The sequence below is a fragment of the Sparus aurata genome, chromosome 19, assembly GCF_900880675.1.
Source record: "Sparus aurata chromosome 19, fSpaAur1.1, whole genome shotgun sequence".
NCBI classification, from domain to species: domain Eukaryota; kingdom Metazoa; phylum Chordata; class Actinopteri; order Spariformes; family Sparidae; genus Sparus; species Sparus aurata.
The window spans coordinates 19721823-19734206 of NC_044205.1; the positions used below are offsets into that span (position 1 = coordinate 19721823).

General features: G+C 42.0%; 1 protein-coding gene across 6 annotated transcripts in view; it reads left to right on the top strand.

The window, feature by feature from the left end:
• myom1b (myomesin 1b) overlaps nucleotides 1–12384 on the top strand; it is a 28339-nt gene that overhangs the window by 11176 nt on the left and 4779 nt on the right. For 2 of the 6 annotated variants that reach the window (XM_030398502.1, XM_030398503.1), the window contains 23 exons: nucleotides 42–225; nucleotides 309–483; nucleotides 566–687; nucleotides 2869–2886; nucleotides 5028–5224; nucleotides 5331–5457; nucleotides 6089–6273; nucleotides 6350–6464; nucleotides 6541–6697; nucleotides 6780–6886; nucleotides 6967–7011; nucleotides 7119–7255; nucleotides 7348–7492; nucleotides 8306–8365; nucleotides 8664–8731; nucleotides 8830–8943; nucleotides 9506–9565; nucleotides 9825–9912; nucleotides 10071–10109; nucleotides 10208–10313; nucleotides 10459–10622; nucleotides 10836–10872; nucleotides 11115–11137. In XM_030398502.1, the coding sequence (XP_030254362.1) occupies nucleotides 42–225; nucleotides 309–483; nucleotides 566–687; nucleotides 2869–2886; nucleotides 5028–5224; nucleotides 5331–5457; nucleotides 6089–6273; nucleotides 6350–6464; nucleotides 6541–6697; nucleotides 6780–6886; nucleotides 6967–7011; nucleotides 7119–7255; nucleotides 7348–7492; nucleotides 8306–8365; nucleotides 8664–8731; nucleotides 8830–8943; nucleotides 9506–9565; nucleotides 9825–9912; nucleotides 10071–10109; nucleotides 10208–10313; nucleotides 10459–10622; nucleotides 10836–10872; nucleotides 11115–11137 (2473 nt within the window). The remainder of the gene's footprint in view (nucleotides 1–41; nucleotides 226–308; nucleotides 484–565; nucleotides 688–2868; nucleotides 2887–5027; nucleotides 5225–5330; nucleotides 5458–6088; nucleotides 6274–6349; nucleotides 6465–6540; nucleotides 6698–6779; nucleotides 6887–6966; nucleotides 7012–7118; nucleotides 7256–7347; nucleotides 7493–8305; nucleotides 8366–8663; nucleotides 8732–8829; nucleotides 8944–9505; nucleotides 9566–9824; nucleotides 9913–10070; nucleotides 10110–10207; nucleotides 10314–10458; nucleotides 10623–10835; nucleotides 10873–11114; nucleotides 11138–12384) is intronic. The other 4 variants (XM_030398505.1, XM_030398506.1, XM_030398504.1 and 1 more) reach the window with 3 other exon arrangements.

Below are 12384 nucleotides of genomic sequence, written 5' to 3' on the forward strand. Positions count from 1 at the left end.
TGTGTTTCTGTGAGAGATGACCTTGCGTCCTTGTTTGTCAGTGCGTCTCAGACACAGACAGCTGGCAGAGGGTGAACACAGAGATCCCAGTCAAGTCTCCTCGCTTTGCGCTGTTTGATCTCGCCGAGGGGAAATCCTACAGCTTCCGCGTCCGCTGCTGCAACTCTGCCGGTGTCGGCGAGCCGTCCGACCCAACTGAGGCCACCACTGTTGGCGACAAGCTCGGTCAGAAAAACAGAAAAACACATGCATCGTAACAGCAGCAACGTTAGATTGTTGGATAATTACCCCAAATTTCTGGTCCACAGATATCCCATCAGCCCCAAGCAAAGTTGTCCCAACCAATAACACAGACACATCAGTTGTTGTGTCCTGGGAAGCATCCCGTGATGCCAAAGAGTTGGTGGGTTACTACATCGAGGCGAGTATGGTGGACAGCAATGTGTGGGAGCCATGCAACAACAAGCCTGTGAAAGGCACCAGGTAAAATGACTCCTCTTTCTTATTAACCAATGTTTATAAAGGTCGGTTGTTGAATAGAAATGTATTGCTGGTAAATTTGCAGGTTCTTCTGCCACGGTCTGATAACTGGAGAGAAATACGTGTTCAGAGTGAGGGCTGTGAACGCAGCAGGACTCAGCCAGTTCTCCCCGGACTCTGAACCTGTGGAAGTGAAGGCTGCTATTGGTGAGTAAGATTGAGGGTTCACAGCTCAATACAAGAAGCTAATGCAGAGGATGATGAGAATGATTGTATTAATAAAAAAGTCAAATGTAGCTGTTAGTGATTATTATTTTCATTATTATTATTATCATTTTTATTATTATTAGCAGTTACAGTGACCTGTAGGGGAATGAAAACAGAAGGGTTTCTAGGTTGAACACGCATTTTATCATTTCACAAAATATTGTATACATAACAGTAGTCCATTAGAGTTCAACATTTTTAAAATAAAAATCGTGCTATAATTCATTTTTGACGAAATAAAACTGATATAGTAGAATTTAATACTATATATGAGCACTCTATGGTGCTAACTAAATTTAGCATTCCCACAGACTGGAATAAACAAGAAGCTACTTTTTCCACTATTTTACTTGAACTTAACAGTCATATAGAGAGAAATCATCATGGCAGATGCAACATGTTGATGTTAATTTCCTTGTGATGATGTTGTAGATTACCACAGTTGTTTTCACTTCTTTACATCATCCACACTCCCACACTTTCTCCACCATGGTATCACTCTGTCACCCTATTCTGCACCGTTACGTGCTATACTTCCCTGTCCAGTCACATCCACCCCTCCCTCCATCCTCCTCTTCATCCCTGCACAGCCTGAGGCAGGGTCAGGACTTGTAGACTTCCTCTAATTTGGGTCAGTGCGACCCAATTCAGTGGGCGTTTACAAACCAGTCCAATGACACACACCACCACCGTCACCCCCCTTTTTCCTCACCTATCCTGGGCACAAGATGTGTCGGCAACCCCCCACATGGTGCTAAAGGTACCAACACACGCCTCTCCCACCCCCACCGGTCTCCCTAAACTGCTCGACTTTCTCTATCTTAACCTCTCTCTTAACAACTAACCTGGCTTTGGTATTGTTCTGTCTGATAATAACTTACACCAGTTATTTATGACATTTGAGTTTAGTTGAAAATACACACAGAACATCATAGTCATACAGTTGTCAGATTGACCTACTTTTCATGCGATTGGGTGGATATAAATTGTGTTTGGCCAGCATGAGATAATTATTAATAATTAGGTCTATTTTTGTTCTATCTGGGTGGTTTTCCCTGACAAGACATAAAGATTTATTCCTATGCCATGTAGTATGATTGAGAATGACAGGGCAATGAGCTCACTCAGTTCAGACTCATGATATCATATTTAATGCCTGAAACTGATGAATGAGCAAATCCAATATAATTCCAGGTCCTCAAAGTTGAGAATGTTTTATTATTTGAAAATCTGCTCTGTGATGAAACATCGTTTCCACTGTTATCCTTTAGAAAAAAAGCCTTTATACATATATATTTTTAAAAAGTATATTCTGTAAACCAGTAACTGCATCTTCACATTACTGAGAAATGATTCCACTGAAAGCTGATACATTATTACATCAATTCCCAGAGTCCCAAACAGACCAATCCAGCTGCTGTGATAATTAACAGATGCTCTTTTTGGCCTTCTGCATGAGCTCCCTAAAGTCTCTCTGCATTACAACTAACATAACATAACATAACATAACATAACATAACATAACATAGCCTCTAGATGTCACTCATTCACTGGCTAGCTTTGTGATGTTTTCCCTTCTCAAAAACACTTGCCAATGGATTTTGTTTGTCATGTAGGGAGTGATCCAGAAGGCTAATAAGGCGATAGTAAGCTTCTCCAACAGGCTAATATCACTGTTAGCTTCACCAATAGTCTTATATCAGTGTTAGCTTCTCAGACAGGCAAACACAAACTGAACACATACATTATTAATCTTTTGAGTGGAAGTCTTGGAGGAGATGAAATCTATTGGCATTGCTACAAAAGTGTTTTTTTCATAAAGGGTTGGTGCAAAGCCTGCACATCAACACTCACTGGCTGTTCTACTTCACTCACCTGCATAATTCATAATCCCAAATGAAGCGCACTCACCTCCTCACACGGATGTCACTCGTTGGTCATCTTGTCTTCATTTCGTCTGCAGTCAGATGAGGACATTTTACTGTATTTGCTGATGTACTGAATATTGCTGTCTGTCTCTGTGTTTCTGCTCGACTTGTTTTTGCTCTCTGAATGATCTTGTGGATGTATGTTTTTTTTTTTTTTTTAAACTCTTATGCTTTTCTCTGCTAACTCCTGTAGGGGGCGGCATTCCTCATGGTGTGTTGCCGGAGATGGGGCCGGGGGGTAACGTGGGCCAACTAACCGAGCACAGGCCACGCTGGACGGGCACGCATGAAACTGTCCAGTCCCCCCCTGACACTAAGCAAAAGCGCAAAAAAGCTCAGACTGACACTGAAGCCAGGGAGGGGGCCAGGGCTGCTAGCTCAGGCCTCAACGAACCCACAGAGGGTAAAAGCAAGGGGGGCAAGAGAGGCAGCGTGTCCTGGGCCCCCGACCTGGCAAAAGACCTGATCTCAGAGTCTGTGTCAGACTCAGTTTCTGACTCACTTACTGACATAACTGCACACTTAGATCCAGTCCCCGCTGAGGTTCAGGATCAGGCTGTAGAGACAGTCAAAAAGCCTGAGACTAAACAGGAACGTAAGTTCTCAGTAGGTGCGTCTGGTAATCGGGAGACAGCGAGGCCCAGGAGAGAGTCGTCAGGTGAGCACCGGTCAGAGATGGAAAATCTAAAACAAACCACAAAATACTCCATCAGTTCCCTCCCACTTGTATTTTACCCAGACTTTACATATAATTAGCAGTTGTGGAAGTGCTCTACTGGTATTCTTCTCTTAAAGGTAAGTCACTGTACCAAACAACACCAAACTTTAACTCAACAAAGTCACGCTTGTCAATAGTTTTGCTGGTCACCACTTTCCCACAACCCTTCTCCTCTCATGGTGGCTCAGGCATCAGTCACCTGGCACCTCGGGACCTGCCATCACATCGAGTACCCAGAGCACTTTAACACACACACACACACACACACACACACACACACACACACACACACACAAGTATGTCATGGCAGGAGCCAGCTAATCACACCCTGTACTTGAAAAGTGGGTCATCCAACCAACACAAGAGCAGAACATTTGTGACCCGAGACCTTTCTGGTAGTGCACTACATGTGTACCTCTTCAGATGCCCAGCTCTCGGGCACTTTGACCAACTTCTTCACCCCTAAATAGGGGCGGGTGTCATGTTCACCTGACTATTTGTGTATGACAGGTCAATTTATTATCACATGTTACCTGATCCTGCTTTTCGAGAGACCTTCTGTTCACAGACACACCTTCACCCGAGTCCCAAAAATTACTGCGGCCTTTGTTGACATTTTTTTTACCATAAATCTTATGTAATATTAAACCATTTTACACATTTTAATCAATAGTATAAAGGAATGGTTTTATTTTTTGGGAAAACAAGCTTATCTGCTTTGTTGGCAAGAAATAGACATGAAGACCGATACTATTCTTGTATGTGTGCGTTAGATACAAAGTTGCAGCCAACAGTTCAGTTGGATAGCTTAGCTTAGCTTAGCTTAGCATAAAGACTGGAAACAGGGGAAAACAGTTAGCCTGGCTTTGTCTAAATGAAACAGAAAAAAAAGTCACCTACCAGCACCTAACATTAGTGATAGCCACTACAAGAGGCTAACATTAGTGCTAGCTTCACCAACAGGATAATATCTATATCAACCTCTCTAGCAGGCTAACATCAGTGTTAGCTTTTTCAACAGGCCTGGAGGCTTTGCTGGGCGTCTGGTTTTTACTCTTTGGTCTCTTTCAAACAAGATTCATCATGCTTATAATTGTGCTTTGGTAAAATGCCTTTTGGACAGGGTCAGAATAAGCCAAACGTTTGCCTGTTTCGAGTCTTTAAGGTAATTAGCATACACACGTGAGAGTGATATCGGTCTTTTCTTATTTCCCAAGATCTCAAACTATTCTTTTAAGCAAATAATTCAAATGCTGATATAAGAGGTTGAAGGTGCAGTTGTGTTGTTGATTACAGCAGGTTTTCAATCACTATTGTCTTTAATTTACTCGTAACCCAGTATTGATGTAATTTTTGGCTGTGGAAGAAAGTAAGTTGTAATACCTGCTGTAAACAGAACAGCTCTCAGTAATGTGGCGCTGACGCTCAACAGCATCTACAAACTCATGAAATGCAATTTTATGAGTATTTCAGAGAACAAAGATTATTGATAAATAAAAGCAGCTGGCTTGAGATGCCGAGAAAGTTTGGAAATTAAAAGTATCACCTCATTGTAGTGCTTCAGTTTCCCATTACTTCACCTTGTTCCCTTGCCGAGCCATCATGTTGTTAATTTGAGTTCTCTGTCATCGCAGCCTCCCCTGCTCCACCCTATGGCATCAGTGTCCTGGAGTGTGTGCGCGACTCCATGGTGCTGGGCTGGAAACAGCCGAACTTCATCGGCGGTGCTGACATCACCGGCTACTTTGTGGATTACCGTGAGGTCATCGATGGCGTGCCTGGGAAGTGGCATGAGGCCAACATCAGGGCCGTCAGTGAGAGGGCCTACAGGGTGAGTTGATTTTGATTTCAACCCAAATATAGTTGGGTTCGGTTAATTTTAAAGACCTACAGGCAAGTCTAAGCAAAGTTCTGTCTTTGTGCCCCTTTGTCTTCAGGTATCTGACCTGAAGGAGAATAAGAAGTACCAGTTCCAGGTGAGGGCAGCCAACATGGCAGGCGTCGGCATCCCATCACTGCCCAGTGACACCTTCCTGTGCGAGGAGTGGACCATCGCTGTGCCAGGTTGGTTAGACCACCTATTTATTCTCCTCAGAGAATCAATAGCTTCATACCTGTTGTTTTTCACTTGTTTCAATGAAATCCCAAGTAAGATCAAATAAACAATGTTTTATTTTTCCCAACATGGAAATCCATTTTCGACTAAGAACTTCACTTCCTCAATAAATTAACAAATACAAGACTACATAACAAATATCCAGTTATAATTCCCACTGTGACAAACACTACACAAATAAATAATAATGAATAAAATAATCAAGTCACGAAAATATGTATTTTATGGTGACATGTGGAGGATGAATTCAAGAGTCGCACAGTCTGAAGAAAGATTGTGATATTTTGGGCGGAGATCTGACTTTTTAGCCGAGGTCAACTTAAGTGAAATCATGAGTCACTGGCGTTGAAGTCCAGTTGTATTTTGTTTCTTTAAATCTTCGTGTGTGATAATGGCCAAATTTGAAAATGATATCCCAAAGGTTCATGTCTGTAGTTAAACTGTCAGGCATCCTCCGCTTTTCTGTGCACAAGATTAGACCCTTGAGGCGTTTATGGACCCCTTGAATTGTCGTAAAACATCATCAGACTTACTGATCTACAGTGTTTTAGCCCTGTGTACTTCTGTTTTGCACCACAGGACCCCCTTACGACCTGCAGATCAGAGAGGTGCGTAGCGACTCTCTGGTGTTGCTGTGGAGACCACCAGTGTACCAGGGCCGCGATCCGGTCAACGGGTTCTACATCGACATCAAGGAGGCGGAGGCGCCAGAGGAGGCGTGGAGAGGAGTCAACACCAAGGCTACGGAGAAGACGTACTTCAAGGTCGCCTCATCAGGCTGAGAAAGTCGATTACACACATGTGACAGCAGCTGTAATCTGGTTTTCTTTCATTTTCCAGATTAAGAATCTGAAGGAAGCAGAGACGTATGTGTTCCGTGTGCGCGCTCAGAATAAGGCCGGTGTTGGAAAGACTTCAGATGTGACGGAGCCGGTCCCAGCTCTGACCAAACCAGGTGAGAAAACAGGCAACTCCTGGTGAATTGGGAGGTAATCATTTCAAGCTCTAACACTTCCTCCTCCGGGTTTCAGGCACTAAGGAGATAGTCGTGGACGTTGATGATGACGGTATCATCTCCCTGAACTTTGAATGCTCTGAACTAACCCAAGACTCCAAATTTGTGTGGTCCAAGAACTACGAGGAGATGACAGACACATCCCGCCTGACCATAGAGACCAAGGGAAACAAGTGAGGCGACACTGAGACTCTGATCAACACGCCGTCACTCATATTTATTAGTTATGAACTGCTACACTATGTTTCCCTGCAGGTCCAAAGCTGCTTTCAATACTCCCGAGGAGGAGGACATTGGCATTTACTCATGTCTTGTGACCCACACTGATGGTGCTTCATCCAGCTACACCCTGTCTGAGGAGGGTAGGTGTCAAAGTCCATAAGAGAATCACATGTTTTAAGAGCTGTTCTGTTTCTGAACCTATTTCCCTCGCCTCTTTCAGAGTTGAAGAGGCTGCTGGTGATCAGTCACGACCACAAATTTCCCAGTGAGTGTTTCAGCGTCTCATGTCAACATTGCTGCTGTTGTATGTCATGGACCAAACAGTTTTCTATGAGCTGACTTTCTTTCTTCATTCTTCCTCTTCCAAACTAGTTATCCCCCTGAAGTCAGAGCTGGCCGTGGAGCTGCTGGAGAAGGGTAGAGTTCGCTTCTGGCTGCAGGCGGAGAAGATCTCTGCCAATGGCAAAGTCGAGTACGTCTTCAATGATAATGTTCTCTCTCAGGGAGAGGTGAGTGAGCAAACAGTAAATGAACCCTCAGTAAATTGCATTCATAATATATCTATGAAATCTGTTTGAGATGGCTTCTCTCTGATTTGTAGAAATACAAGATGAACTTTGACAAGAACACCGGTGTGATTGAGATGATCATGGAGTGTCTGACCCCGGCTGATGAGGGCACCTTCACCTTCCAGATGACGGATGGGAAGGCCACCAACCAGTCCAGCTTGGTACTGATAGGAGATGGTATGTTCAGTTGAACCAAAAGAATCCTAAAGATCCTAAAGGATAATAAGATCACTGATAGTTTCACATTTCTTTCCTTAAAAAGAAGCTCCTAGCCTGTAGTTCATACACACCAGAGGGCAACAAAGGCTAAGATGTAGTGAGCAATCATTTTGTATTCCTCTGAAACTGTAAAAAAAAAAAAACTTCATGTACAGGCAATACACATTTATCCATACTGGTTAATTTATCAGTCAGAGATATATTATACATTTCTACATTCCATTCCTTGAGGTGTTTCTTATCAAAAATTCTATTAAACTGAACTTCACTGAGAGTTCTCTTTAGTTTAACTACTGTCATAGAGTATAAAACCCTCAGAGAATCAGTTTATATTTAGTTAGGGAGTCTCGTTTGCCCAGATGGTAAAGCGCCTGTCCCATGTGCGAAGACTTTGTCCTCGATGCAGTAACCCTGTGTTCAAGTCCAACCTGTGGCCCTTTGCTACGCCACCCCCCGTCTCCCATTCCGTTTCCTGTCATCTCTAAACTGTCCTATGAAAATAAAGCTATGAAAGTCCAAGAAAATAGAAACATAAATTATTTAAAGTGGTGCAAGTTTAATATGAACAGTTGAGATGCAGAACTCTGCAGCTCTACTTTATGACCACTGGGGGGCAGTAAAAACATCTAAGAAAGCTCAGACAGCCAGCTTGAGCAGTTTCTACCAACTAACAGTCACGCTTTATTGCAGTACTGTCATAACAATCAGATTATAATATGATAACATAATGACACGATACTGTAATAGTATGCCTGCTCTTTACATTTGCAGTGTTCAAGGAGCTGCAGAAGGAATCAGAGTTCCAGAAGAAAGAATGGCAAAGGAAGCAAGGTACGACACACTCACCGCTCTGAAAAATGGACATGGGAGTATCCCAGAGCACGAGGTGATGTCTCTCACATGTCTGTCGAGCTGTCCAAACGTCTTAAAAGATATAAAAAGCTGAAATTACTCATACTGGAGAAGTTGGAACCAGAAAACATAGCTTAAAAAATGTTTCAAATGATAAACCAATGATCAACATAGTTGCAGATTGATGTTCTGATGACTGAGTGAATGTTTCACCTCTACTGGAACTGATCCACATTTTCATTGCTTGTTCTGATTTTCATTATTCCAACTGTTCCAGGTCCTCACTTTATCGAGTATTTGGGTTATGAGGTGACACCAGAGTGCTGCGTTGTGCTGAAATGCAAGGTGAGACAGAACTTCAGACATTTTAAAGAAAGACATTCTCAATTCTTTCAAAGAAACGCCGTCTCACAGCGTCGTCACTTTGTTGCGTCGCACTTCAGGTCGGCAACATGAAGAAGGACACGTCAGCGCTGTGGTACAAAGACGGACGCGAGATCAAAGCTGACAACAACCTCGGCTTCACCGAGGGAGTCCTGAAACTGGAAATAGCGCAGGTAAAATATAAGGAAAAGAACCCTGTGTGACGTGTGGATTCATGTATATATATGTATATTTCTGTACTGTCCCTGAATTCATTTGCATATATGAATGTAAACACCGACTCTGTTCAAGTCCAAAAATATATGGAGTCCTTCATATTTTTTCTGGAGCATTTCTCCCCTCAGTGTCGGTCCAAAAGACGAGGTTTGAGTAAGTTGGAGTAAAAAGAAAAAATGTTGATAAAAACATTTATTTTTTTACTAATTACAGCTGGAAACTCCTAAAAAATGTCTCTTACAAATAACCTTCATTGAAATAAACTTAACTTAATATCATATTTTAAGACCTAACGATGCCATTCATTCATACAGATATCACCTTCTCCTCTAACTCTTCTGTCTTCATCTCTGTTTCCTCTCTAATTTCATCTAACCTTTTCTCCATTCTGCGTCCTCTAACTCATTCCCATCTCACCGTATCGTCTCTTCGCGTCTGTCCGAGTGGCGTTCAGTGTCATGACCTCCTTCCAGGTAGCCTAACACGTATAAACATGATGTCACATGTGTCCCATTTCAGCGCGACTCCCCTGCAGACACAGCAGAGTATGCCGACACCCTAATCTGGAGAAGACTAAAAGTTGGGAACAGTTATCTGTTGTCGTCACGGCTCAACGGCCACTTCTGGTTTTGCCGTTCTGCCTGAGAATGCCTTTTCAATTGATTGTCGTTAATTGATGTCTGTCCGTTGGCTTTTTTGCTATTGTGTCATATCTATGTTTTCTGCAGCACCCTTAGCAGAAGAGAAAAAAAGCTTGCCTTTTCAGATGAATACAAATCATATTCCTGTTCAGCGCTGCTTTTACGTCTGAATCTGACACTCCTGTTCTCTCCGACAGATTTCCAAGAAGGACTCCGGGGTGTATGAAGTCGTCCTGAAGGATGACAGAGGAAAGGACACTTCCACATTGAATTTGACAGATCAAGGTAACCCTGCAGTCACAGTCACACATTAAAGGGTAACAGTAAAGGTAATTTATCAGATTTACATGCAGCTTCCTCTGGAGCCACAAAAGGCTACCCTTTAATATAACCAGCTACCTCCAGACTGTAGAAAATATGTCACTGTATTTCTTTTCTTCTAGGTTTCAAAGACTTGATGAATGAAGTTTTCAGTTTTATCGGTAAGAAGATAAACACATTGTCAGAACACAACATGGTCCCTGATTATTTATTTTTTTAATTGGCGTTTTACCCAAAATGAATTTTATTTCATTTGCAGCTAATTCCTCCACACCACTGAAGATCACAAGCACAGATCAGGGCATCCGACTCTACACCTTTGTCAGCTACTATAATGATTTACTCCAAGTGACATGGCACTACAAGTACGTTCTGGGTCTAGATCTCTATTGTGCACAATTCACATTAGCACTAACAGGTTACAGCTAGTGTTCTTGGTACTTTTGTGCCTTTTGTGACAGGTTCTATGAATGTAGTGTGATTTCCATGTGTGTATCGTCTCTCCGACAGGGACTCAGCCATCGCCTTCTCTGACCGTATAAAGAGCGGCGTGGTGGGAGAGCAGCTGTGGCTGCAGATCTCAGAGCCCACGGAGAAAGACATGGGCAAGTACGCCATTGAGTTCAGCGATGGGAAAGGTGGCCTGAGGAGGACCGTGGAGCTGTCTGGTCAAGGTGAGACCACCAGTGTATTAGAAGACTTCTCTCACAGCCGTAGTGATTGTTGTACTACAGCTCCGAGTCGCTTGTCATACTTCTTCAAAGAGCAGTGTGGCTTTTAGATGTGTTTTTACGGCATTTGATAACCTCTGACAGAATTCTTATACTCTTTTCTATATTGGTTTGCGAGCCGAATTTGAGACTCAAACTTTTTCTTTTGTTTTGCAGCATTTGATGACGCTTTTGCAGAATTCCAGAGACTCAAGTAAGCTACTAACTAACTACATGATAGCTAAAACATCATTAGCTTCATTTCGTCAACATCACATCTTGCATAAAAACACACACATGCATGCTGCTTGTAATTTAAAAAACCTGTTGTTTTTCTGTTTCGAGGAAACACATGAGGAACTAAGCATGCAGACAAAGCCTCAACTTTCACTTCTGTTTCTCAGCACCTATGACCTAATTTTTGTTGTTCCTTCTTTTTTGTTTTTACCTCATCAGAGCTGCTGCTATTGCGGAGAGAAGTAAGTGATGTTGTGTTCAAAGTGGCTTTTGGTTCTGGATGAGGTTGCTGTAAACCACAAAGAGGGCCCTTGTCTATTGTGAAGAGATACTATATAATGGAGTTTCAAATTATGACCTTGAATTTTAGAACTACTCTCATTAGTTCCACCTAAAACATGTCCTGTAAAGTCATCTCTATTTTTACTAATTATGTTCAAAGCAGTACATGATGCAGACTTCATATCATATGAGATATTAGTTCATGTCCTTGAATTTAAGTGTCATCTTCAGCTTGTATCTTTTGTTATCTGGAATATGGCAATTCCCCTATTTTTAAACCTGTAACCTATTTTCCCATATTTTAGCGTCTAAATGACAAATAGGTATGAAAGGTTGTGTTTTCAATCCAGTAGTTCACCACAGCCAGCAGCTGCAAACCGAGCTGCGATGGCTGAAACGTAATCCTTGAGGGCAACTACAACTGTCTAAATTATGTCTATGAAAAGTGCCTGTTTTTGCAGCTGACATGATGGAAAGGATCCGTAAGTAGTGGACCTTTTTTTCAGATTGTAGAGTAAGACAAGTAACTGAAGCCCTTGTATTGCTCCCTTCAAATTCATCACATTCCTTTGAAAAAATCAATGATTTTCACCCTACAGAACACAGGAGTTGCTGGTCTAATGCTGCTATGCACATGTTTCTTTGTGTTATTTTGTGAATTTGGTGTTGTGACACTTAAGTTCGGATCTGAACTGATCTGAAATCTTTTTAAAACCAAAGTCACACAGTGGCAAGCACTTTTTAGTGAACTCACTGACTGTTGAAGTTTCCCACAAGGATGCCACTCCAGAGGAGGACAGACTGTTTGTTGACTGACCTCGGTAAAATTTAGAATGAGCTTGATTTTTAAGATTAATTTGGGTTTTTTGTTTGTCAAGTTTGAGAGAGAAGGCGAATTATCTTTACTTTTTGTAATTAAATGAATTGTAAATAATTGTTTAAATTCTGCAGCTGTACTTTTGGTGTCTTGTAAACCCAGTGAGGTGAGGCAGTTTGTGTGCATGACATGGGAAAAAAAAATCAATCAATCAATCAAGTATGTTGAAACCATCACTGCCTGTTTCTCAGCTGCCTGCTGAGGTGATCTACTGGACCAATTCTAAAACCTTTTGTAGCTTTCAGTCTTATAGACCTCTAAAATATGTAAAAAATAAATAAATAAAATAAGTTGTTGATAATTCTGCAATTATCCTTTAACTGCCAACGT